Source organism: Talpa europaea, assembly GCF_964194135.1.
Source record: "Talpa europaea genome assembly, chromosome: 4".
Lineage (NCBI taxonomy): Eukaryota > Metazoa > Chordata > Mammalia > Eulipotyphla > Talpidae > Talpa > Talpa europaea.
The window spans coordinates 24,574,728-24,601,470 of NC_140070.1; the positions used below are offsets into that span (position 1 = coordinate 24,574,728).

The 26,743-nt window shown below is 39.1% G+C and overlaps 1 protein-coding gene across 1 annotated transcript in view; it reads left to right on the forward strand.

The window, feature by feature from the left end:
* The window catches only part of ARHGEF26 (Rho guanine nucleotide exchange factor 26), a gene marked incomplete at both ends in the record, with an annotated part of 100,516 nt that overhangs the window by 52,142 nt on the left and 21,631 nt on the right, over nt 1-26,743 (forward strand). The window contains 4 exons of the mRNA XM_084232577.1: nt 11,150-11,302; nt 13,742-13,871; nt 16,481-16,555; nt 23,500-23,589. Of these exons, the coding sequence (XP_084088703.1) occupies nt 11,150-11,302; nt 13,742-13,871; nt 16,481-16,555; nt 23,500-23,589 (448 nt within the window). The remainder of the gene's footprint in view (nt 1-11,149; nt 11,303-13,741; nt 13,872-16,480; nt 16,556-23,499; nt 23,590-26,743) is intronic.

A 26,743-nucleotide genomic window follows, 5' to 3' on the forward strand; every position in this document is an offset into this window, starting at 1 on the left:
TTGTGACTGACTCTTGGACCCTTCTTTGCTACTCAGCTAGCCTACTCTAGCTCTGCATCCTACCCTTAATCCTGCTACTTTCCCAAAATTCCAGGCTCATCCATGCTTCTCTAGTACTTGAGAAAGAAGCTGAAACTGCTTAACAGGATACTCCAGTTGACTGGAGTTCTGTGGTGTTCTATGAGCACCTGGAATTTTCCTCTTTGCTTATACTACTCTCGCCCTTTCTCAACCCCTTCCTTCTTCCTGTTGATCACCTACTGTGAAAGTCTCCTGCTTTTCAAAATGCCTTTTAGAGGCCCTCCAAAGGAAGGTGTTGTGTCTGCTTTCATCAATGGTGCTGATGGTTGTTTGCATAGTCCTTCAGCTGGGTCCCAAGAGACTGGGGCAGGGATGGCTCACCTCACCAAGGAACTAGGTTGTAAGTCACATGAAGGCAGGGATTTTTGTTGGAGTTACCCTGGAATGTGTATCCAGTGTGCTAGAATAGAACCTAGTATATAGTAGATGAGCAGTAAATAGTCATCAAATGAATGAATGGGAGCTGGATGTAATAGGGAGCTGAGTTTGGAACCTCCAGCTTTCTGGAATCAAGGAAACTATTGATTAGTATGTGACTAATGAAGGGATATGTGAGCTGATACTATCAATAGATTTTGGCTATTGGGGAGGGGACAAGAGGTTGAAAGAGAGGTTTTACAATAAAGGGGATGTATTTCTTTTCTACTGCTGCTATAACAAATTACTACAAATGTGGTTTAAAACGACACAGATTTGTCCTCTTACATTGATGGAAAGGAGTCTGAAGTCACTTTCACTGGGTTGAAAGACCTTCTTGAGGCTTTGGGGGAGAATCTGTTTCCTTGCCTTTTCCAGCTTCTAGAGGTTGCCTGCATTCTTTGGCTTACGTGACCTTTCTTCCATCTTCCAAAACTGCAGCATGGAGTCTTCTTTCTCATCTGATTTCTGCTTCCATTTTCTTCTCTGATTGTGACCCTCCTACCTCTTAGAAGAACCCTTGTGATGACATTGGTCCTACCTGCATAATCCAGCTTCATTTCACATCTCAAGGTCCTTAATCATATTCGCAAAGTCACTTTGACATACTTGAGGGCCCTAAAAAGAAATACACAGTGTACTTTTTTTTTTTTTCAAATGTTTCTGTGCATGACCTAGCTTAAGTTCTGTCAATTGAGACTTGATTCTTCTTCCCAACAATTTTAAGGCCAAGTCCAAAAAAGACTGTTTACATGTAAGAAATGTTCCATCACTTCTCGGCAGGAAATTGTTAGTCTGCTCTAGTTTGTTGCTTTCTCGTCTGCAATGCACGAGGCTGTCCCAACATAGAGGGCCTGAAAAGCACTGAGCGAGCTGCTTCACTATTTTCTCATTTACAAGTACCTATTAAACATTTTACAAACTCAGTGAGAAATTGTATGCCTGTGAGTTTGAATGGATTAGGTGTATGGTAAGATTATGTTACACCTGCCACCCCGGGCTTAGTTGATGGGAATACTGAAGCTGGCTTTGCTGTCCTTGACTGGATCAGTTTGCATTCCCACCAGCAGCGTAGAAGGGTTCCTTTGTTTTCCTTAAACAGAGTGGTCTGGAAAAGCAAGAAATCAATGACTTTACTTAAAAGATGTGAATTGTGCGCAGTCACATTGGAGCAAAAAGCATTTTATTGCACCTAAGTAATAATCAGTGCTAATGAGCATTTTCATGTGCCCCATGTGGCTCTAAGCATTTGACATGTTTTAATTCGTTAAATGGTCATGAGACCTGCGTGAGATGTCATGCCATTATTGTCCCCATCTGACAAACGAGAAAAAGTGGCATGGAGACCTTAAGTTGCCTCTGGTTACATGGTTAGTAAAAGAGGGGTCAAGATTTGAACCCAGGCCACCTGACTGACTCCTCATCCATCCCCATCACACAGTTTCCAAAGGTGTGATGTTAGGTACATGGTTGTTATGTTACAGTGTGTGCAGGGTGAAATGGACTTTATCTGGAAGTGTATTATTCACAGGTAGGTATTGTTACCTAATAGAGTTACTTGGGAGAGAAGAGATCACATATCACTAACATAGAAAGAAAGTATACAGTTAAGAGAGAGAGCAGGAAATCTGGTCTTTGGTGTTGAGGAGGTAATATAGAGGTGTTGTGATCACACAATTTCCTGTTGATTCCCGCATGCTCCCCGACCCGCGCCATCCTTTTCCTTTTTCCTGGCATGTTTTCCTCTCCTCTGAGTCATTGATAACTTACTTGAGCTGATCACTGTGTGTGGCAGGACTGATGCTAGACCTGATTGTCTCCACTCTGTTTTCTTTGGTTTTAATAATCATTTATAATTACCCCAAATCCGCTTAAAACCAAGATGAGAGCTTGTTTTTCCCATAGATCTTATTCTTCAGCAACTTAGCTAACCAGCACTAGCAACCATCCTATAGGAAAGTATTTTAAAAATCCTGATGAAAGTTGAAGGAGATGGTTGTGTAGAAAGTGGCAGACTGGAACCAGCTGCTCCAGAAACTGGAGCAGGTTTGAAAATTGCAGCAATGACATGACATTCCTGCTCCCTTGTGCTAAGAAGCATCATTATTCTTACGATATTGCAGCTTAGGAAACTGACCTGTAGTGTTTTTCAAAATTCTGTCTTATGGTTCCTTTTCCTTTTTTGATGAAACTAACGGGGACTATAGAAAGCATTTCTTTCACTTAGGAAGGCAGCTTTGGGGGGCATATGGGACATATTCAAATAAAAGGAACTCTCCTGCACTGCTGGTGGGAGTGCAAACTGGTCCAACCACTATGGAGAGCTGTGTGGAGATTTCTTGAACTACTAAACATAGAGCTTCCATATGATCCAGCAATTCCACTCCTAGGTATTTACCCAAATGACACAGAAACAGTAATTCCAAAGGGCACCTGCACCCCTATGTTTATAGCAGCACTATTTACAATAGCTAAGCTATGGGAGCAACCCAAATGCCCAAAAATAGATGAATGGATCAAGAAGATGTGGTACATATACACAATGGAATATTACTCAGCAATCAAAAAAGATAAACACATGCAATTTGCAGCAACATGGAGGGAGCTAGAAGGGATCATGCTCAGCGAAGTAAGTCAGAAAGAAAAAGAAAAATACCGGATGGTCTCACTCATAGCAGGAATCTAGAAAACTTAAGTAAGAGACCAAGAAAAAGGCTAATCAATACAAAGTAAAAATCAAAATCAACAAGCAACTATAAACCAGAGACACACTATGGAGGGGGGGGGAGTGGTGGGGAAAGGAAGGACTAGAGTCAAAATAAGGGGGGGGGTGCAATTGTATGGGGAATATAACCAAAATGAAAATGTATACATTGTGCAAAGATGAAAAAAGATGTAAGAATTATATAAAATAAAATATTTAAATAAAAAAAAAGAAATTACAAAAAAAAAATCAAAGAAAAATTGAGAGGCAAAGATTTGGGACTTATTCACTGTTATTCTTCCTTGTGGATTGAGTTCTGACTTTAAATATCGTGGGCACTACCTAAAAAATATGTTGAAGAAGTGGCCAAGAGGAAATGTGTTTTTCCCCATGCTGACTTTATTCTAGGGCAGCACACGAGGCAGGGGGATTCAGCATGAAAAGATTTTTGTTTAACTTGATGTTGCTCCAGTATTCTACAAATTCATTCTCTTGGTGCTGATTCCAAGCAGCAATCAACTATACACATTTTCTCAGTTTGTTTATAATTCATAATTTATACTCCAGCTGCATCCCCAAAAGGCTTCAAGTCCGCCTACAATAAATGACATGCATATAATGAGGTGGTTTAAGTGCAAAACAGAAAACAAGGCAGGGAGGAAGAAAGCCAAGCCTAACCACTTTACTGCAGAGAGGTACCAGTCTCCTTCAGATAGCCAAGGTGAAAGGGTCACACAACTGTTATCAGATAAAAGGAAACAGTTACTCAGAAGCCATAATCTTCTCTAGGTTTTAAATTTTCAAAGAACTTTTTACCAGACAGTGGATTGCCAACACTACGGACCGCAGACGTCCACTAGCCATTTTGGTCACCAGCATAGCTGGTCAGCACACCCCCACCCCACCCACCCCTGAACTAAGAACCCTGTCATTTCACTTATATATTAAATCTTGCCTGATAGTTACTTGCTTCATCTTATCCCGCACTGTCCCTCTCTCCTTGGAAGATGGCACTTTAATAGTGGTGCAGTGGGAATAGTAACTCTCTAGTGTTGCTTCATTCAACACATTTATGAGTATTCACTTTTTACTGGGTTCTGGAGTTCCAATGCTGGCCTGAACCTACTTCGTTTCAGTTTTTTCATGGTCATATATAAAATTGGAGTGGCAGGGGGTGAGTTAAATGGAAATTTCCATCTAATTTCCATTAGATGGAAATTCATAATTATGACTAAGTAAAAAACCGTAATTAAAAACCATAAAACTGCCCACAATAACCCAGAGCATCCCTGACATGTGCAGACTCCTCCGGCATTCACCTCTCCTAAGTGCGTTTTGATAATTGCTGAGGCAGGAGCTTTCTTTACTCTTAGAGCATATCTTCATCTCTTTGAGAAATTAAGGAATGGATAAAAGCAGAGCATGGAAACAGAAGACTGAAGTATGCAAAAGGTTACCATGGGAATAAGCCCTTTTTTCCCCTCCAGTTTATTTTTGTGAAACAGAGTCAGAAAATAGATTCTCAATTTTAAGTGAAAATTCAATCTTATGGTATTAAAATTTAAAGAACTGTTTAACTGTTTTCTATATTTGTGTGGTCCTGTTTACATTTCTCCTAGTATGTTCTTTACCAGTGAGAGGGAGAGCTAAGGAAATAGGAGATGTACTGATAAGGAGGCATCTTGGGGTACACCTAGTTCTGTGATTTCTCTTTGTACCTCCCTTCCCTGGCCCCCAGATCTCCTTCCTCTGTGGAGAGTGGAATATAAACCTAGGCAGACTCTGCGTTGTGTAGTATTGGGATAAGAAAGCAGTTATCTCTTTTACCTCAGTCTCTTCTGCTGTATGTCCAGGCTAATCTTAAATCTTCATAGGATGATAGGAATCTTTTTTAAAAAGTCATCCTACAGGTTGTAAGAATCATACAGTAATATCTGAATGGGAAAGAGAACCACCAAAACATTTTTGTTCAGAATTTTTTTTTTCACATTCTCAACTGCTTTTAATTTCAGTCCTAACCCCTTATAATCAATCCAGTGATAAAATAAGACAAAACAGCAGTACAATGTGAGAAGACATATAGCCATTTGAGGAGGGAACCCTATTAAAAAAAAAAAAAAAAAACCTTTTCTAGATCCAGGATATAGGGTGTTCTGATTGAGAAGCACTAGCCCTTTATTTTTGTTAAATTAACACATTTCTTACCATTTTTAGTCTAGTGAAGGATTCATAGGTGGTCTTTATCTTGTTCATCATCAGTTTTCTTTATTTGAGAATGACTGCCTCCAGTGTAAATTCTGCACAATTTATTAGTAATGCATAGCAGTGGTGATATCTTGTCATGTATGTTCTCTGATCTAGTATGTTAAAAGGTGATGCTGATCTTTAGTATCAACATGACCACCAAAAAACGAATAAAACAAACCCCAAATCTCACTTACCACAGTCAAATATAAATCCATTTTGGTGTAGAGTACAGAATGTTCTGTTGGTATTCTGTTAGGAAAGTATTTCCAGCAGCACATAGTTTGCTGCCACTTATCTGGAATATTTCTTTGTTTAGTGAAGATATTTTATTATATAACAGCAATTCAGACATGTGAAGCCTGCCTGGTATGTTACACGTGTCTCCAGTGTAAGTGAACATGACCCTGTCTGGCGCGACACTGCAGCCGCTTAGGTTGACAGCCTGTTCAAGAGAAGGAGAAGTCCAGAAATGATTTAGGCAAATGGATGTTAATGGAGGGAAACTACCCTGAAAGGATGCCATTCTGAAAAGGGCAAAAGATAGAATGATTATAACCAGAGCCCTGTTTTTATGCTTCTCCTAGCTAGTGCTGAGCACTGAGCTTCTTAGCCCTGGAATCCTCCCTAAATCCAGTGGGGGAGGGACTGGTCCTGCAGTTTTTCCAGAAAGCGCATTTGGCATTGAAGAAGGCTGAGCTGGACTGGGCCTCATTTTAGTGACCCCCATTTGACAGGACTATAAAAGTTCATGCTGGGAGTTTATGCCTTGGTTGGTTACCCTTACATGGTTTTGGAAATGCAGTTTGTGGTCAGTAAATATATAAAGAGAAGTAATTTACAAGAGATTTAGGCAAGGGTGGAGACTGACCAGTTTGCGGGTGTTACATTGTTGGTAAAATATCAGTGGAGCAAAATACCTTGAACAGGTTTAATGGTTTATATATTCTTTTTAAAATCTAAATTTTTTTTAAAGATTTATTTATACAAGCACTGGGGTACAGTCAGAAGTGGGGGAAGGTGAGAGAATTCACCAGAGCCAGAGCGGAGAGCAGAACAGGCAGACTGACGAGGTACACTGCTGAGGGGAGCAGCGGGTGGCAGGAGAGGTCTGAGCGCCATGTGGGACCCTCGCCCGGCGGCCAGGGATCAAACCGGCACTGCAGAGGCTGCGGGCAGCTTCGCAACCCAGCACTCAACCGCTGCGCCACTGGGGAAGCCCTCTAAATTTTTTTTAAATCAAATATTTCCATTTTCCAGGTATTGTGGCTGGTCTTGGGTATATAGTGTTGAACAAAACAGATATCACCCTTGTCTTATAGATCTTCCTAAGAGAGACAAAAGTAAATAAAATCACAATGTAATTATAGTCATAATTAGTGTACCAAAGGAAAGTCATTGGAATTTATAAAGACGTAAAATAAGGGAGCTTATCCCAGTTCAGCAGGGTCAGGGAAAGCTTCCTGGAAGAGACAAAATTTAATCTAAGACTTGAAGGAAGGTGAGGGGCACAGGGATTGGGAGTAGCAGGGAGCAGGGAGAGCTGAAATAAATGACCCCCAGGGAGGTTCATGGGGTTGCTCACGCTGTGTAGACTGGGGACACGTCACTCCTGGCTGCTTTCCCTGGAGACTGCACCCAGGGCGTTTTCTCCTCTTCCGTCCCACAGATCTTGCCACAGCTTAAATCTACCGTAAAAGTTTTTACTATGTGATTGTGTGTAATTTACTTTTGAGATGATTCAGCTGGTTTTCTTGGAAAGTAGTCTATTTCTTTTTTAGTTTTAGCTGTTCGTCTTGCTGGATGTCTAGACTGAGGACTGGCCAGTAGCATCACAGACCAGGTCAGCGGTCACTGCAAACAGAGGCACAAGCTCTGGACTCAGAAAGGCTCAGTTCTTCGTTCAAACTGAGATTCAGTTGTTTTGAATCTCGACTTTGACTCTCCTCAACTTGCTTTCTTTGTCTGTAAAATGGGTGTAATGACCATCTCCTAAAGCAGGTTTGAGTATTAAATTAAGTGAGACATTACATGGGAAGTGGTAGTGTGGGGCTTGCCTTAATGCATGGTGGTCATAGTTGTCAACTGTTTGTTCCTTGATTCCTGCCAGAGCCTGTTGTCTTGCACTAGACCATTGAGAAAATATTTTGTTAGTTGACTATTTAAATAGATTTAGTGTCCATATAAAATAGATCTCTTCTATAGATTGAAAGATTTACTGTACAGTTTCAAGTTGAATTTTAGGAAGTCTGTTAGTAGACTATGGGGAGCAGTTCTACCTCATACTTGTGGGTCTTTTCTATGTACTAAAGAAAGGGAAAAGTGAAGCTAACCAAAAGTATGTCGGATGTGACTACATCACAATTGATTTATTCCCCCCAAAAAATCAGTGTTGTGTTTATGACTTAATTTGATAAAGAAACCACATTAAAAAACAAAAACAAAAACACTAGCAATTACACAATCTATTCAGTGCAAGGAAATATTATAGAGAAGGTTACAGGGTGTGGGTAAACTCTTCAAACATGGGCCTATGGTTAAATCATCTTAAAGTCCCACCTCCTGGGTGGTGCTGGTTTAACCATCCTCTGTGCAGCCAGGAGCTACCTGAGCCAACTGCATTTGAAATACTGGTGTGAACGTGCTGTGCTGGTGAATCAACAGCCAGGGCTAACCTGAGTGTCTGGTCAGGAGGCAGTGTTTCTAGGAAACTTTTTCTGGTTAATTAGAGGTTTCCCAAAATCTGAACGTGAGAGTTATGATTTGAATCTTGGTAGAATGAAAGAGAGATTATGTAGCAAGATTGCTTGTAAAACATGATGATCTCTGAAATTCTATGAAAAGGAAATAATGAAAGTATTGTTTTAAAAAATCCAAAGGACTGAAATATATTGCCATTAAAAATCTGTCCTACATGACCTCCCTGGTGGCGCTGTGAAGCTGTCCTCAGCCTCTGCAGTGCGGGTTCCATCCCGGCCTGCCAGGGAGATACCCACATGCAGTGGCAGACCTCTCCTGTCTCGACCACTGCTCCCCTCAAGTAGTGTATTTCAGTCTAACTGTTCTGTTCCCCGCTCTGTCTCTGGTGAATCCTCTCACCTTCCCGAACATCTGGTCTGTACCCCGGTTCTTGTATGCATGAATAAATAAATCTTTAAAAAAAAATCTGTCCTACAAATAAGCCAAATTACTTCCCAAACTCAAGTTCCATCTAGGGAGCCAGAATGCTTTTACTTTTGCTTCAGATTTGATTTAGTGCTCCAGTATTCTTGGTTATTGAAATAATACATACTTCAGTAAAAGTTTCTTGGTCTTTTCGTAGCTCAGATCACTTAGTAAAATATGCAAATTTGCCAAAATAACCAGTAGATGATTTAACATAAAAACTTGAAATTATATCTTAATTGTGCTAATGTCAACATAAAAGTTGGATGACTTGGTTTATATTGTATCAAAGTAAGTAGGATAAACAGATATTTCATTAGTACTTTGTTTTTAATCTTGTACTTTGGCAAACCTTTTGCAGTGATAAATAAATTTTTGTTTTCTTTGGGAAAAGGCAAGTTACTGTTGTTTTTGGTTATACAGTGGCATTCTTTGAGACTAACAACTAAAGACAAGAAACTGTAAGATATTTACCTCTGAGATATTTATTTCTTAGATTTACATGATAACAATCTTTTGAATTTTTTTAAACATTTCTTGAAACATTTTTTAAAAAACACATGGAGTTAAAATGAATTACAAATATTTTTCATTCTTATGAAAACCAGCTAAAAATGAACTAGCATCGACTACCTACTACCTAGAATTCCTGCGGCTTTGAATCCTTAAAAATGTGTATTCTCAGCTATATGTATCCTAGGCAATATAAAGTTACTTCCTTCTTGCTTCTCCTCCTCCATCCCTGTGTTCATGAATGGTTTAATGACCCACGTTGAAGCCCAGTTAGAAACCTTGACTAGAAGCCCCAACATTTTCCTTGCCTTTCCCATATCATGAGTTTCTCTATTTTGCTAACTTCCCTTTAAACATGTTACCTTAGTCTGTGTCTTTTTCTGATTTCCCACTACCCAGTATTATTATCTTTTGCCCAGATGAACCATCTAACTGAACTGCTTGCCATTTCCCTCTCCCTGGTTGTATTTCATCTCTCCTTTGTCCCAGTTTTCAGTCTGATTGGATGATTTATTGGTTTCAGCACCTCCATTAGGATCTCCATGCTCATGTTTCCCTGCCCACATGGCGTGTCATTCTGCTCCCAGCAGTTCCAGCCTCATCATTGATGACCAGTCTCACACCTTCTTTCATCTGTGTTTACTGAACTGTCCATCACCTGCCTTCTGTATGCCTCTCTTGTATTGTAATGAATTGTCTCCATAATTCCCATGGGCCAGTGCTGAGTGTCAGGACAAAAAGGATTATTACTTGATCAGCTTTCATGATGAAATAATCTCTCCTTGATATATTGCTCAGTTTCTCCTGTGTTGGTTCTTGGTACTACACTATCATTTTTTGACGTAGCTAGTATTGACAAAGAGTTTTTGAAGTTGAAATTCTACCTCTAGATATATACCCTAATGATTTGAAAACAATCAATCAAGCTTATACTGTATGCAAATGTTTATTGAAGCAGTATTGACAGTGGCCAAAAGGTGGAAACAACGTAAGTGTCCATCGGAGATGAATGGCAAATAAAATATAAATATCTGTAACAATGAAATATTACTCACCCATAAAGAGGAATGAATTTCTGATACATGTAGTTTAAAAAACACATGGAGGGCCTCCCCTGGTGGTGCAGTGGTTGAGCGCTAGGCTGCGAAGCTGTCCGCAGCCTCTGCAGTGCTGGTTCGATCCCCGGCCGCCGGCGAGGGTCCCACATGGCGTGCAGACCTCTCCTGTCTCGCCCGCTGCTCCCCTCAGCAGTGTATTTCTTTGTCAGTCTGCCTGTTCTGTTCCCCACTCTGGCTCTGGTGAATTCTCTCACCCTCCCATGCTTCTGACTGTACCCAGTGCTTGTATAAATAAATAAATAAATCTTGAAAAAAATTACTTTATTAAAAAAAAAAACCACATGGAGTTAAAATGAATTACAAATATTTTTCATTATACATTATACAAAGTGAAATAAGCCAGGTGAAAAAGGACAGATATTATATGATTCTACTTATTTGAAATATCGAGAATAAGCAATTCATAGTGATAGAAAGTAGATTAAAGGTTTTTGGGGAGAAATGGGAAGCAATTGAAATGGGAAGAACTGACATTTATATTTGGGGTGATCAAAATATTTTGGAAATCATGGTGGTAGTTGCACAACATTGTGAATGTAATTGATGCCATTGAATTGTGCACTTAAAATGACAAATTTTGTTATGTATACTTTTACCACAGTAAAAATATATGTGTTTCATGGAATTTAAAAAAAAAAAAAACACGCCACCAATACCCTGACACACAACTGTTCCCGCTTGTAGTTCCCATATGAGCATGTTGCCTCTCCCGCCTCTATTTACCTTTCTTGCCTTCCATAGCTCACATTTCTTGCAGGTCAGGATGATTTTTATAATATTTAAAAATCCTTTTAGTTGGTACTGTATACTGTTGAGTTTCAAAGCCTGTATAATAGCATTACATGAGGACAGCTTTGTCTTTTAAATAGATGGAGGAAAGTCTAAATGCTTTTCTTTGTCTTTTCAGATTCTTTACAGAGTTGGAAGCGAGACATCAGAATAATATCTTCATAGATGACATAAGTGACATTGTGGAAAAACACACAGCATCCACATTTGACCCATATGTGAAGTACTGCACAAACGAAGTCTACCAACAACGAACACTACAAAAATTGTTGTAAGCATTGTTAACTATTACAGTTTTAATTGCCCGACCTCATTTTGATGAAGCCACATTAAAATTAATTCATCACTTAAGTCATTTGTAGAAAGGCCTCCTGCTGCACCATTTCCCAGGGAGAAATATTTAAGATGATCACTTTCAAAGTGAAGGTGTTTTAGGAGAAAAATCTAGTCTGCGGAGGATTCTCTCTCTAAAGTGATTATGAAATTATGGCTCGTTGTCACTTTTCTTATATGTCCTTAACTGCTGCCAGTTACCAGGGTGATCATCATTCCAAATGTCCCCAGTTTTCTAAACTGTTAATTGGTTATTAAGTGGTTTGCTTGAGGCAAGGAGAGAGGTCTATATAGACTGAGCTAGTGCCTAGGATCCAGAATTTTCTCTACTAATCTTTCTCCATTCAAATGACCACCCTACTAAAATGTTTATAGAAATTGCTAATTTATACTGCTGTCTCCTCCCCACCCCACCTCTTCTAGTTAGGGTTAAGGAGAGGGAGGTCTGAAGGAAAGAAATGAAAGTTTTTAGAGACTTTAAATTATGCAACACAAAAGAATTCATCTACATTTGCCTCTACACCTTTTCCTTTGTCCTATTTAGGTTACTGAGACGTTTGGTGTGATGTATATACCATCTCTGTCCTTAAAAGAATCAGCGATTGTTCAGTAATGTTTGTATTGTTTTATTTTGGGGGTCTTGTTTATTTCAGTAGCTCTTTGTTTTATATTGCAATTGTGCTCAGTTTGGGGGCTTCCTGGCTGTTACCATTCTTCACCCTCCTGTGACTTGTGTTTATGATCCTAGAGAGGACTTGGTCAGCTCCTGTGCTGTGTGTGTGAGATCCTGCGGGGGCAGGGGTTGATGTGATTATCTCATGGTTGCTTGGAGATGTAGTTAAAGGCCCCAACTTGTTGAGGAGGATTGATTATGCTGCATCTCCCACTCCTACACATATTCATGAAACTCTGTCAGGACAGAGTAGAAGATCGACAGCTGCCTACCCTAGCCAAGTCTCTAGTTCAAAACAGGATTTGCCAGCACTACACCATGTGGGGCTGAATAAATCTTTGTTAGGGGACAGTCCTGTCAATGCAGCTTGTTTAACAACATCCCTGACCTGACCTACTACATGCTGACAGCTGTCCCACACCCCAGATATGAAAATCCAAAAACAGATCTCTGGACATCACCACGTGTCTCCTGTGAGGCCAGAAACACACCTCACTTTGCCTAATCCTCCTGCCACAGCTGGGAGCTGCTAGCCAAGAGGCTGCTCTGTTATAGTTAGAAAATGTAATTTGCATATTTGCAAATAAAATCTTGAATTAGAACTGAATTTCATTTGTTTTTCATTAAGAAATGTGACTAGGTACTGCTGTACATTATGTGGCTCTTAAAAAATAAAAGTCTTCTCTAAATTAACTTAATGATAACATTGCTTGTGCTTCCACATGAAAATTCGTAGTTGTGTTTTCAGGGAATTTTGCAGATAATGTGAATTTATATTTAGCAAATTTTGACCATTCTTTTGAAACAAGCAAACATACAATGCCCAGGGTCCATGCCAGATCATTTAATCACTCGTTTTGCGGGGGTGGGTCACAAAGAAATCACAAAGAAACCCCTCAGAGCTTCTCTTTGGGTGAGATGAGGTTAGAGATGTGATGGGGTTGAAGGGTAAGAAGAGGCTTAAGGACACTCCCTGGAAGTCAGAAGACCTAAGTTTGACTTCTATCTTTGCCAAATACTCAGTCTTCTACTTGACACATTGGGGACCTTTCTGAGACCCTTAATTGGAATCCCCTTTTGACCTTCCTTAAAGGTTATGAGCACTTCCACCTGAGATAATATATGTTAGTGTATCTTGCTACATTCCATCAAAATGTTGTGGCAGTATAACATTGTTTTTTGTCACTTGTGAGAGGAGGAGAAATACTCTGGCTGATGTGGTCACAGGTTTTGTCTCTGAAAGCTTTGGTAGGCAGTCAATAGCTTCCTAGCAAATAAACCAGTCTGATTGACTTTTTCTTTCTTAGGATATTGTCTCAGATTTAAAGCTTATCATTGTTATCTTTTTAATGGAATGTGCTCACAGATGATCAAATGTGGGACCTAGTCTCTAGACTAATTTATAATTGTTGGATTCGCTTTTATGACATGGCTACCACATTGAAGCTTTCCATTTCTGTAAATTTCTAGTTCATACATTTCTATCTCATTGTTCATATAGTTATCTTAAATTCTTGTCTTATATTCATTCTTGATTATTGAAGGCAGATAAAGCATATTATCTACATGTTAATTTTATGTTTATGTTTATATATTAAAATTCATAACATGTGACTTTATCACAGTATTTTAGAATGCATTTTTACTCACTTTTTAACTTGAGAAGGAAGTTTTTTAAAGTTCTTCTTTCTTTGTTTTTCCTAGAGCCACCAATCCATCTTTTAAGGAAGTCTTATCCCGAATCGAGTCCCACGAAGACTGTAGGAACTTACCCATGATTTCTTTTCTCATTCTCCCCATGCAGAGGGTGACCCGCCTTCCCCTGCTGATGGACGTAAGACAAGATCTGGTGGTGCTTTTCTCTGTGGATAGCAGTGCCGCCATAAATCTGATTAGAAAATTATTCTTGTTCCACTTAAACTGACGCATAGCCTCCTATAAAATATCCCGATTAAGAAGATGCTCTTCAGTTGAAAAGTCTCACTTATATTTAATATCTTTGGAAATTGTCTTCCATTTAGGCTTGTGTGGCCCCTCTGAAAAATTTAGACAACATTACCCACTTACTCAACATGTCTTGAAATGGGAAGAAGAGTGACTTCTTCAAGTTAAGAGCCTGGATGCTATTTCTGTCTGAGCCAATAGGCTTGTGACTTTGTGCAAGTCACTTCATCTTTCTGGAACTCACTCTCCTCAAGTTACTACCAAGATCCCTTCTCCATAACGTTCCAAGATGCCTTCTTACTTCCATTTCACAAGGAGTGAGACTCATTAGCATTACTTGCCACAATGTATTGCAGGGGTATGGGTTTGCCTCTTTTGTGCACTGTGCAGAGTGGGTGAGGGAAATCAGTAAGCCATGGCTGGAAGTGAGTAGAGGCTCCCTGATATGAAGCACTGTCCAGAGGACAGTGCACAGTGGCCTGGGGTCTGCACACTGCAGGGCAGGACAATAGAGGAGCCAGAGAGAAAAACAGGGCGACTGAACCCAGCCCCCATCCAGCTCATGATCCAAGTAGTGTCTTATTGATCGAATTGAAATTGTTTGTCCTCATTCGATTTTACATTTGGATCATGGTGTTAATATCGGTTTTTACATACTTGGTTTTTACAAAATTAAGACAGAGGCTAAAAATGCAGCAAGAAATGATGAAAATTCCAAAATAAAGTTCATTATCTATATATTTCATTATAAGTTCTAAGAAGGATTCTAGATAAGCACTGAAATTCTGAAATGAATCAAAGCATGTAATCACAGTCCCTTTGTGGCTCTGCTGCAGGTTGGGGGAAGTTTGGGCACAGTCCCCTGAGTCCACCACCTCCACTTCCTTCCCAGACCATCATCTGTCATTTAGGGTCCTCTCTCTAAAATATTGAGAAACATGCAGAAATATTCTTTTAGACTTTACTTTTTGTATCAAGAAATGAACATTTCTAAATGCAACATTTCTTGTAACATACTGAATATTTGAGGTCCTTTTTCTTTTTTTCTGAAAATGCATTTTAGTCATACTTCTTTAAATTCTGTATATACTGAGTTCTCCCAGTCTTTTATATTTTTGTCCTAGTTTTTAGAAAATTGCTTGCCTAGATTGGGAGTCACGAAATTTAAATTACTTTATTGTGCCTTGTCAGAGCTTGATGCTGTCATTGTCCAGAGGGCTTGAAACTTTTTTGGGTCAGAGACTTTTTTGAGATTCAGAGTAAAGCTGTAGCCATTCTTCCCCCAAAACTCATTATCCACAAAAGTTTACATAGAATTTCACTGTGCAAAGACTGTGGACTCTAGAGACTCCTCAGGGGACATGTCAGTATTTTTCAGACTGCTCATGAAACTGATTTTTGAAACATGAATACTGTTATTAAAAAAAGGAAATAGAAAAGAATATGTAGCATGTGGTATGTACACAATTCATAATAGTTTAGTATTATTTCATAAAAAGCCTTGTTTCATTTATATGTGCACATATTCTGGTTGCAGTGTAAATGTATTTCTTATAGTGGGTCATTGTCAAGCATATTGAGAACCATTAATAAAAACCCACTTGTTACACTCTGCTTCTCACATATCACATACGACAACCTTGAATTGTGGATTTGCAGACCAGGTACTCATCTATATTTAAGAGACCAGTGGTTTATTAGCTCCCAACTTCCTTGATGCCTGTTCCCCTAATCTCTTTCCCATATGCGAGAATTTGGCCACCTCAGCACCGTATATGTGTACTTAAAATAACATCTCTCTGCAGTTGTGCTTCATTTGGAAATTCAGTTAAATGCATTGAGATGAACAATTTTTTTTAGCAACTAAAATGGTTCTATTGGCTTCCAGTGGGTATAGTTTCAAAGTTGCCTTGTAAATTCACATCAAATTACTTTGAATTAGCCCTCTTTGAACTTAATTTTACCATCACAAAAGAAATTTTGTAGTATAAATACATCAAGAGAAAATCTAGTAGCTTTTTTTTCTTAATCTTTTTAGTCTCATGTCTACAAATATAGTTACCTCTGATAATGATGATAATGGTGATAAATAAATAATTTTATCTTTCATTGAGGTCCTACTGTGTGCCATGCACTCATGTAGAAATTTACACATGCCATGTTATCATTTAATTCTTGCTATCACTTTGTGATATAGTTGGCATTATTTGTGATGTACTTGGCTTTTCTAAAACCAAATTGCTGTAAGGGACAAATGTGGGATTTGAAGCCAGATTCATCTACCTCTAAAGTCTAGCCTCTTATTTATCCATTCCCTGGATTTACTTGGATTCTGTGTATTTCTAGATATTTCCTAGTTTGAATTTTATTATCATCCTTGTACTCACCCATGATACTGTGTTCAGCATCAAGTTCGTTATGAGTAAGAACATATGTCTGGTTTTATTTTACTTAGCAAAATAAATCATTTGATTTTATTCCTCTTTTACTTCATTGCAGACTATCTGTCAAAAAACACCCAAGGACTCTCCAAAGTATGAAGTCTGCAAACGGGCCTTGAAAGAAGTAAGCAAGGTAACTGCTGATAGCGCCTCGCCTCAGACAATACACCTTTCTAATACCTCAGAAGAAAACGCCTGGAAATTAGTAGATTCTCAAAACCATTAGCACAGCATTTTTTTGGGTAGCTGAAAAGGCTGTATGTTTGCTGTACTCAAATGTAAATGGTCTATTTACTCTTCAGACAATCTTGCTTTAAGGGCCTATAGAGATCTCATTTTCTTCATTTCCTTTTCTGAAGAGATGTTTATTTATTCTCTCATTTAGCACATATTTATTATCAGCTACTGTGTGAGGCATGATGCCAGCCCCTGAAAGTATAGTGATGAATAAGACAGATGTACTCACTACCCTCATGGAATATGCCTTGTAAAGTGGAAGGCAGGCATTAAATAAGAATTACAATAAAGAATGGTGAATGACACGATAGGGAAGAGCATGGTGATGTGTAAGTTGAAACCTAAAGCAAGAGTAGCAGAAGCCAGGGCCTCCCTGGTGGCACACGGGGTTAAGACGCAACCTATGAAGCTATCTGCAGCCACTGCAGCCCGAGTTCGATCCCTGGGCAGGGAGCTACCCACATGGTGCAGCAGACCTCTCCTGTCTCGCCTGCTGCTCCCTTCAGCAGTGTATTTCAGTCGATCTGCCTGTTCTGTTCCCCACACTGTCTCTGCTGAATCCTCCCACCCTCCACACCTCTGGCCTATACCCCAGTTCTTGTATGCATAAATAAATAAATCTTAAAAAAAAAAAAAAAGAGGAGCCGAAGCCAGGGATTAGGTAAAGGGAGCATTCATGTATGTATGGAAACCTAAAGTTGAAGTATTCGGTGAATTTAAGAACTGGAATGTTTTTCCCATGACTGTAGGACCCAACTAAAGGAAAAGTATTGAGGAACAGTGGGCCTTATACTAAGATAATATAGAAACTACAAATTCATGATTGAATGTGGATGTATGGGGGTAAGGTGAATTTGGATGCAGTTATGAAACCTTTATAGTTGGCTAGGCTAGAAATGACAGTGGTCTATATTGTGACTGTAACCCGGAGGGAAACCTATAATGTTGGAGATTGACCGGGTGAGCATATGTGGGGACAGAAGTCAAGGAATATAGTCTTGGACTTGAGCAACAAGTGGATGGATTCTCTTATTTGTCACTGCACTAGAAGAAGCTGATGAGTTCCATTTTGAATATGTTGTCATTGAGATTCTTCCGGAATATCTGAGTTAGCTGAATAGACAGGAGAGACTTGATTTGGAGACACAGATTTGGGGATAGTCGGCATTTGGATGATTTTTGAAGCTGGATGGTTGCATGAGATTACCCAGGAAGAGAGTATAGAATAAGAAGAGTAATGAGTCTGTGCAACAAGTGTGAAGAACTCCAGCATTCATCTTGCATAGGAAAAGGGATCAGCAGAGGAGATGTAGAAAGGAAAACAAAATGTATCAAAGAGGGGGGAGGGGACTTTTTTTAAAAGATTTATTTGTTTATACAAGAACTGGGGTATAGGCCAGAGGTGCGGAGGGTGAGAGGATTCACCAGAAACAGAGCGGGGAATAGAGCAGGCAGACTGACTGAAAACACTGCTGAGGGGAGCAGCGGGCGAGGCAGGAGAGGTCTATCGCACCATGTGGGTATCTCCCTGGCCGGCCAGGAATCGAATCCGTGCTGCTGAGGCTGCGGACAGCTTCACAGCTCTGCGTCAACCTGCTGCACCACAGGGGAGGACCAAAGGGGAGGACTCTTAATGGGCTGACAAGTCGCAGAAAATGTGGTGGAAGGAAGGTGAACCCCCATTGAATGCTGCTGAAAGACAGTGAGATGATGATTGAGACTTTCATTGGATTTATCATCAGGAAGAATTGTCTTTACAGTTGTGGGTGTGGAAGCCAGATGTTGAGGAATGAGAGGCAGACATAAATATGCAGCTGGCCAGGGAGTGGAGCTAGCTATTTCAGCAGTCATACTGTGAGGTGAAAGTGGAGGATGGTGGCTGAAAGGGACTGAAGAAGGGCCTTTCACTGTTTGAGTTTTAGAAAAGCCTGGGTACACTCAATTACTGATATGAATATCTAGCTGCGAGAAAGCGGCAGTCGGTAAGGCAGAAGAAGGATACTTGAACTAGGCCAGGGAGCAGGGGACATATTAGCATCAGAAGCTTCCTAACTATCCAAAGCTCCATGCCACCTTTGAGTGTCGTGACCTCTTTACCCTTTTACTGTGAAGCACTGTTTTTTTAAAAATCAACTTTAAATTGACTGTTTCACTTATTTTCATCCTTGCCACCAATAACTACAAAATGTCGTTTTTCACTGAGCTTGTTTTTAAGTTTTTCTTCTCAGATTTTACTGATTTGGCAGTCATTGAGATGACTGCATAATTTTAGGAGAAGCAGTTCATATTTCCCCATGTGCACCTGTTATGCTCACCCTCCGCCAGTGCTCCAGTGCCTAAATCCTAGCACTTTACCTCCCTCAACCCCTCCTCCCTTTCCTCGCTGGTACTAATACATTTTTCACAGAATCTAAGAGTTATTTTTGCTGTATTTTACCAGTTTGTTTTCTTTAGTTTATAATCTGCAAATGAGTAAGACCCCCCAGGTGACTTGTACTTTCTGACTTCATGCCACACAGTCACCTCATGATCCTTCCCATTTGTCCCAAAAAGCACATTCATCTTTTTTAATAGCTCAATAGTATTCTATTTCTTTCCATTTCTTTATCCACTCATCTGTCAATGGGCATTTTTTATTAAAAGTTTATCAGTGACCTAGTCTATTTGACTGCTATAACAAAACACCATAGTCAGGGAGGCTGGTAAACAACAGAAATTCATTTCTCACAGTTCTGGAGGCTGAGAAGTCCAAGATCAAAGTGCTGGTATGGTGGGTGAGCACCCTCTTCTGGGTTGCACGCTGTTCACTGTGTCTTCGCGTAGCAGAAGGAGTAAGGAACTCTCTGGAACTTCTGTTAGAAGGCCCTCCTCATGACTTTACAAATCTCCCAAAGACCCGACTTCTTAGCACCATCATCTTTGAGGGTTAGAATTTCAGTGTATGAATTTGATGGTAATATTCAAACCATAGCAATCTGTCAACCACTAAAAGTCATCTCTTGCCCCCTCTATGGACTGCACATCCCACACTGAGAAGCACCAAGTGAAGAAATTTAACATGATTGGTGTGAAGTTACCTAAGTTCCTGCTGGCCTTGGGTCTTTCCTCCAGGACCTCACATCCTGTGCCACCTGCCTGGGCCGAGGGCAGGGAGCAGTGTGGTGGTAAAGGAGGGTCCTTAGGAGAAGCTATTGGAGAAGATATGGCCTTGGACATGAAAGAGACTTTGTCATATTACATGTGGTTATTACTGAGAAGTGGTTATCTTGTGTTCACTTGATTTGACCTAGGTAGAGTACTTCTAGGAAAGGCTACAAGAATGCAATGGGTTAGTGAACTGCCTTACTTGATATTGTAAATATATAAAGAATCACTGGGAAGGAATCCCGTTCCCATGGCCCATTTTCTCTGTATGGCATCCTTTCTTTCTCTTTCTTGAGCATGAGTCTTGAATGTCTAAATTATTCCCCTTGTTTCTAGTGTTAAATAGAAACTGAAGTCATTAATACTGCCAGCTTAAGAATTAATCTTCTTTTCCATGGTGATGAAACACTGATGGATTTTATAGAAAACCCCTACTATTATAGGAAATATCTGTATATTCAGCAGGAAGATTATGTATAAAGATCACTTATGCCTCAAAATTAAGATGCAGAGTTATACTTGGTTACACTTGGTTACGGTTTACAAAGGCATTGTTGAAAGCAATTGGGAGTTCCTGACATTTATCTTAGTGAAATTTTGTATCTCGATAGTTTCTCATTCTTAGAAAAAATGAATCATATTTTTTTTTTTTGGTATTTAAAATTGCTGATGAAATCTTTTTGAGTAGTGTGAATAATTTTTAGTGGTTTCATTCATATGTGTTTTGAAATGACTGACATTACACCAAATTTGGGGCCTTGAAAAGATTTGTTAACTTACTCAAAGAACTCAGAACAAGAAAGATGTTTCTATTAAGTGAAAAATGTGTTTACTTCCTGATTTTCTTTTCACATGCTGGGGTGGAGCTGGGAAGGAAGAATTCCAGAGAATTCAATAGTCGAGCTTGTGCAGAGTAGCGTCTGGTGTTTAAGGAGTGGCGATCAAGAATTTGTTATGCCAGTGACAACTCCCTGGTGGTTCTGTTGTATTTACTCTTCCATAGAAGAGTACAACTACTGAATGTTAAGCTCATGAAAATTCTACATATGTTTGAAGGTAGTATTTAATTATAAGCTTTTCCATTTTGTGGAAAAATAGCCTAAAGGTCTTTAATTGTTTTTCATAATTTAATGTCCAGCCATTTACAAAGAACAAGATGTATATCTATTAACATGAAGAGATCTCTAAGCTCTATTGTTAAGTGAGGAACATTAAGTTGCAGAACAATACAAATTGTGCAATGACATCTAATAGAAATGTGTTTATATACATGTGTGTGTTACCACTATTTAGAAAAAGCACCAGAATCATACACATCAGAAGTTCAATCATAGTTACCTTTGGTAAAGAGAAAAGAGTGTGGAAGGGAGGAAGTAATAAAAGGCCTTTTTAATTTCATTTTTCATGTTTTTATAGAAATAACATTGCATTATAATGCTATGCAAGTTTTAATTATGAATCATTTTAAGTCACCAGCTGTATATGCTACATTATCTTCACCACAAAAAGTTCCATTGTATCATCACCATACAACTGACACTAATAAGGATTTTAATTTTTACTCTAAGTACTAGTCTGTAAGAATGCAATTATGTTTAAAAAGGCATAGTTTTAAATGAAGTAATAAGTGTGCATTATAGAAACTTCGGAAAATTTAAGAGACAGAAAATAAAATATATTAGTAATTTATCAGAGATGATACTATTGTGATTCTACTATGCATCCTTCCAGTGGATTCCTACCCAAATATTAGTGAATAGTGTAAGTGTACACTTAGGGGATTTACATGGTGCCCAGTTCATTAAATTTTCTGAGTAGTGCTAAATTGAACATTGTCTTAAGTAAATGATTGTTCCCAAAAATTATTTCTAAAGATAAATTTCTAGGGACCCCCCCCCCTGGTTGCCTAGGGATTAAGGATCACCTCTTAATCACTGTGAATGCCTGAGTTTGATCCTTGGACAGGGAGCTAACCCAAATGGCGCAGCAGACCTCTCCTGTCTTGTCATTGCTCCCCTCAGCAGTGTATTTCAGTACATCTGCCTGTTCTGCCCACTACTCTGTCTTGGGTGAATCCTTTCAACTCCCTGCATCGCTGCTCTACACCTCAGTTCTTCTATGCAAAAATAGATAAAATTAAATAAATAAAATAAAGGTAAATTTCTATAAGTGAGTTAATTAGAACATAAACGCAGGCATGTTTCCAAGAATCTTGTCTATTATGTTAAATTGCTTTAAAGAAAAGTTTTTCCCACCCATACACTGTTAGTATAGATGTGGACTTGTGAAGCTCCTGTGGAGAACAGCATGAAGTTTCCCACAATATTAAAAATGCATATACCATTTACCTAGCATTTATACTCCTTGGAATATATCCAAAGAATGTAAAAACACTAATTCAAAGGGGTAAATGCACTCATATGTTCATTTCATTGTTATTTACAGTAGTTAAATTATGAAAATGATCTAAGTGTCCAATGACTAGTGGATAAAGAAGATATGGCATATATACACAATGGAATACTATTCAGCTATAAAAGAAGATGAAATATTGGGCCTCTCTGGTGGTGCAGGAATTAAAGTCTCAGCGCTATGAAGCTATAGCCAGCCACTGCGGTCTGAGTTCAATCTCTGGCCAAGTTGCTGATCCACATGGCCCAGCGGACCTCTCCTGTCTTGCTTGCTGCTCCCTTCAGCAGTGTATTTCAGTAGATCTGCCTATTCTCCACACTCTTTCTCTGGTGAATCCTTTCACCCACCCCCAAACCTCTAACCTACACTCTAGTTCTTATATGCATAAATAGATAAAAATAAAACTTTAAAAAAAAAAAGATGAAATCTTGCCATTTGCAACAACATTGATGCAACTGGGAGGGGATTATCTAAATCAATAATTTCACTCAGATGAGAATAGAAAGAAACAAAACAAAGGAACAGACAAAACTAAACCAAAACAAACTCTAGAAATCTAACTGCAGAATGAGGCTGTAGAGGGGGAAGGTGGAGTTTGGGGAACAAAGGTATGATGGGGGTGCAGTGGTCAAGGTAAAGAGGTAAAGGACTATGGGGGTGTGCAGTGGTAACATACATCTGAAGAGGTACAAACCTATACCCCTAAATCATGCACAGTGTTGTAAACTAATGTTACCTCAAAAAAAAAAAGTTACAGAAAAAAAATTGCTTCGGGTGAGAGATACTGGACGTGTTAGAAATGACTATTACTGCACACTTAGTGGCACTGAGTATTATTTTAGTCTTTGTCAGTTTTGTCTTTTGAAATTGGCTTTGCCTCTAGCTGCTCAGATTTGGAAATGGGGAGTGAGAAAAAAGTTGTCCTGAAGTTGGGTGAGGTTTCTGGGCGAAGGTAAGGAGCAGGGACAGAAGGAAGGAGCAGAATGGATTGAGACTAGCACTGAGGGTCTTGTCCAGTGTGTATGGAGGACTTGCTGTGACAAGAACCCACAAAGGATGTGTGTCCCTGAAAATTTTCAGGACATGTTTTTCCCTCTGTCTTTACATCTTTATGACACCCATTCCACTGGGTAGAACTCTAAACAGTACAACTGTGAATTTCTTAACTGTCCCCATTGAGTCTCTGGAACTTCTAAAGTGCTAATTATTTCCTGAGAGAGATTTGCATTTGAAAGTGAGGTTTCTTTCCTTGACCTCTTAACCCTCCCTATTCTGTGTTCCCAGCTGGTTCGACTGTGCAATGAAGGGGCCCGAAAAATGGAAAGGACCGAAATGATGTACACAATTAACTCCCAGCTGGAATTTAAAATTAAGGTATTTTTCTATTTCTTTTAAATGGGTGTATTACTGCTCTTGCTTAAATTTTATGTAAATAGAGCGCATTTCAGAGAAGGACAATAAATTAATTAGAGACAAGCTGGCAGAGGGAGTAGCAGATGCTTGGGGGCAATTCTCCCTTGCTTTTACCAGATAAAGTAACTTTCGTGCAGGCCTTGAAGTTAGGTATTATCTACCTAGCACATCCTTTTTCTTTTTCCAGGAAGAAAGAGGTAGTTAAAATAAGAAAATTTTAGAATGGAAAGGAGATTTCTGCACAGTTCTCAACATGTCCTGCACAACAGTGGTACCCCATGTGTGGGGCAGGATGTTGACCTAAGTCAACATTGGACAGTCTTTTCTGGTTTGAAGAAAAGATTGTGAGTTAATTGCTCCTTTCAAGTTTGTTTTTCTATCATTCTTTTTGGAATATGTGCTGTTTGTCACTACTTGTCTGATTCTATTTAGCAGCAGATGATATGAAGATGAACAATGAAGAAAATGACAATTCTGGCAAATGCAGGCCATGGTCATTTCGGTATTGGCTCATAGCTTAGTTCTTACTGGATGTGGGTCTTGCATTTTATCCCAAGTAAATTTAATTAAGCAACTTTATTTATTTTTTCTTTTTAGTAAAATTGTTCTTAATTCATACCGTGGTATTAAGAATGATCATGGTCTTCTTCAGACAGTAGATTTTCTCTCATGTCCTTTAGATTGAGGACCACTGATATGTATGATGATACTTTTTATTAGGGAGGACAATAAAAGCCAGAGAATTGTTAACAGGGTAAGGAGAATTTTAGAATTTTAGGTACCAATATGGAAGGCTTTTTCTTTAAGATTTATTTTTATTTATTTATTTATACAAGAACTGGGGTGTTGGCCAGAGGGGCAGGTGGTGAGAGGATTCACCAGAGACAGTGGGGAGTAGAACAGGCGAATCTAATGAAATACATTGCCAAAGGGAGCAGTGGGCGAGTCAGGAGAGGTCTGCTGAACCATCTGGGTTAGCTCCCTGGCCAGGGATTGAACTCAGGTTGCAATGACAGCTGATAGCCCTGGAAGGCTTTTTTATATATTAAGTGAAGAAAGTACAGAACAGGCTTTAAAAAAGATGCAAAATTTGCTTATGAATAAGAAATGCTTTCGTCAAAGGGTAGGAACTAGGTAGTCAGGAACAAGATGGAAGGAATTTTTTTTTGCCTTCAAACTTTTTTTGTAATTTTTTTTTTTAAAAACTCACCCTCCCTCTCTCTTTCTCACACACGCACATGCACACGCACATGCACACACTTACACAATTCAACTTACTGAAAAAATGTATTCTATCAACCTTGTGGAGAATGAGTTGTGAGGGTAATAAAACTGGAAATGGAAAGCCACTTAGACTGGAAGAAAAATATGGAGAGGCCTGTGGTATGCCTGAATAGGGGCAGTAGTGCTACCACAATGTCTGTCTACTTAGCTAGAAATCCCCAGGGGGGAGGAGCTTTGGGGAAATGAACAATGAACGAGGCCTGTGTTGGCCATATTTGGTCCATGGTGCTACCATAGCAGCTACTGCTATGACAATATTTACTGGATATCATTTTCACATGGTCTCATTTAACTCTCACAAGAATCCCATCAAGGATTCTATTATTATTCCTTTTATAGTTAAGGAATCTGAATCTAGCGATATTGAATAATCTACTCAGTCATACACAAAGATGTAATGAAGCCTGCATCTAGACTTACAGATGACCCCTGAGGCCACATTCTTAGCAATGACAGTATAACAGGATGGTCCTTTTCTCATTTGAAGTGGTGAAAAACTCTTTCCATAAATATACAAGTTTTTCATTCTTATATTTTGTAAGTTTCTAGAAAAGTATTGTGTACCACACTGTGGAAATAGGAGAAGGATAAACAGAATCCACTGGATTGGCTCTTGGGAAGCCAGGAAACCTGGCCAACTTGAGTTCCAGTTTTTTCACCACCACTTAATGCCTTGGGCATTACTTAACTTACAAGCCTTAGTTTTCTGAACTCTAAAATGGAGCTGGTGGGCCTCCCTAGTGGCCCAAGGGGTTGAGCACAGTGATGTGGAGCTGTCCACAGCCTCTGCAGCAGGAGTTCGATCCTTGGCCAGGGAGCTACCCACATGGCGCTGCAGACCTCTCCTGCCTCGCCCGTTGCTCCCCTCTGCAGTGTATTTCAATCAATCTGCCTGTTCTGTTCCCCTTTCTGTCTCCGGTGAATCCTCACCCCCAACACCTCTGGCCTGTACCCAGTTCTTGTAATCATAAATAAATAAATCTTTTTAAAAAAATAAAAATAAAATGGAGCTGGTAATATTACTTTTCCACATGGAGTTAGTAATATTACTTTTCCACATGGAGTTATTGTGAGGATTACAATAATATTAATAGATTTAAAGACCTTGAAACAGACCTCATTCATGGAAAGCAAGCAGTAAATACCATTCAGATGCTTTGTCAGAATAGTTTCAAAGAAATGGCGGACATGAAAAATAATGGAAAGTGAAATAGTTATTTTAATAGTTTCTTCTTTTTTAAAAAATATTCTGAAGGAGTTTAATCTTACAACAATAAATTCCGAAACAGAAAACTTTTACAATGTTGAATTTTTGTTTTCAAAATCAACATTGATATATTGAAAAACATGTCAGTTTTAGGTATTCACTAAAATTTTATTTTTGTCTCGTGGTGTATGAGAATTCTAAAAATCAACCTACTTGTAAAACTATAAATTTTTTTAAAAGGTTCTTTGCCCATTATAAGTTGGCATGTACACTAGAACTTAACATGGCTCTCAGGCCTCCTGTGGGAATACATGGAATAACAAAATAGCACCTCTGTGTTGCTGGTAATTACAGACCTTTGGCAGGACCTAATCTGGCCACACAATTCTTTTTAGTAGTCTCTGTTATGTGTGGTGGGGTCTTCCAGAATGATCTATCTATGGGTCTTTTAAAATCCAGCCATTTCTGTTGGATAATCAGCTGATTTGAGATTTCGGTACTGGAAACTACAAAACTCCCTATATTGTCAATTTTGAAAGTTTTAAGTCTGTCATAATCGTTCATCTTCCGTTTTAAACAATCACGAAAATAGTATAAACTGACAAGTGATCATCTTATAAAATT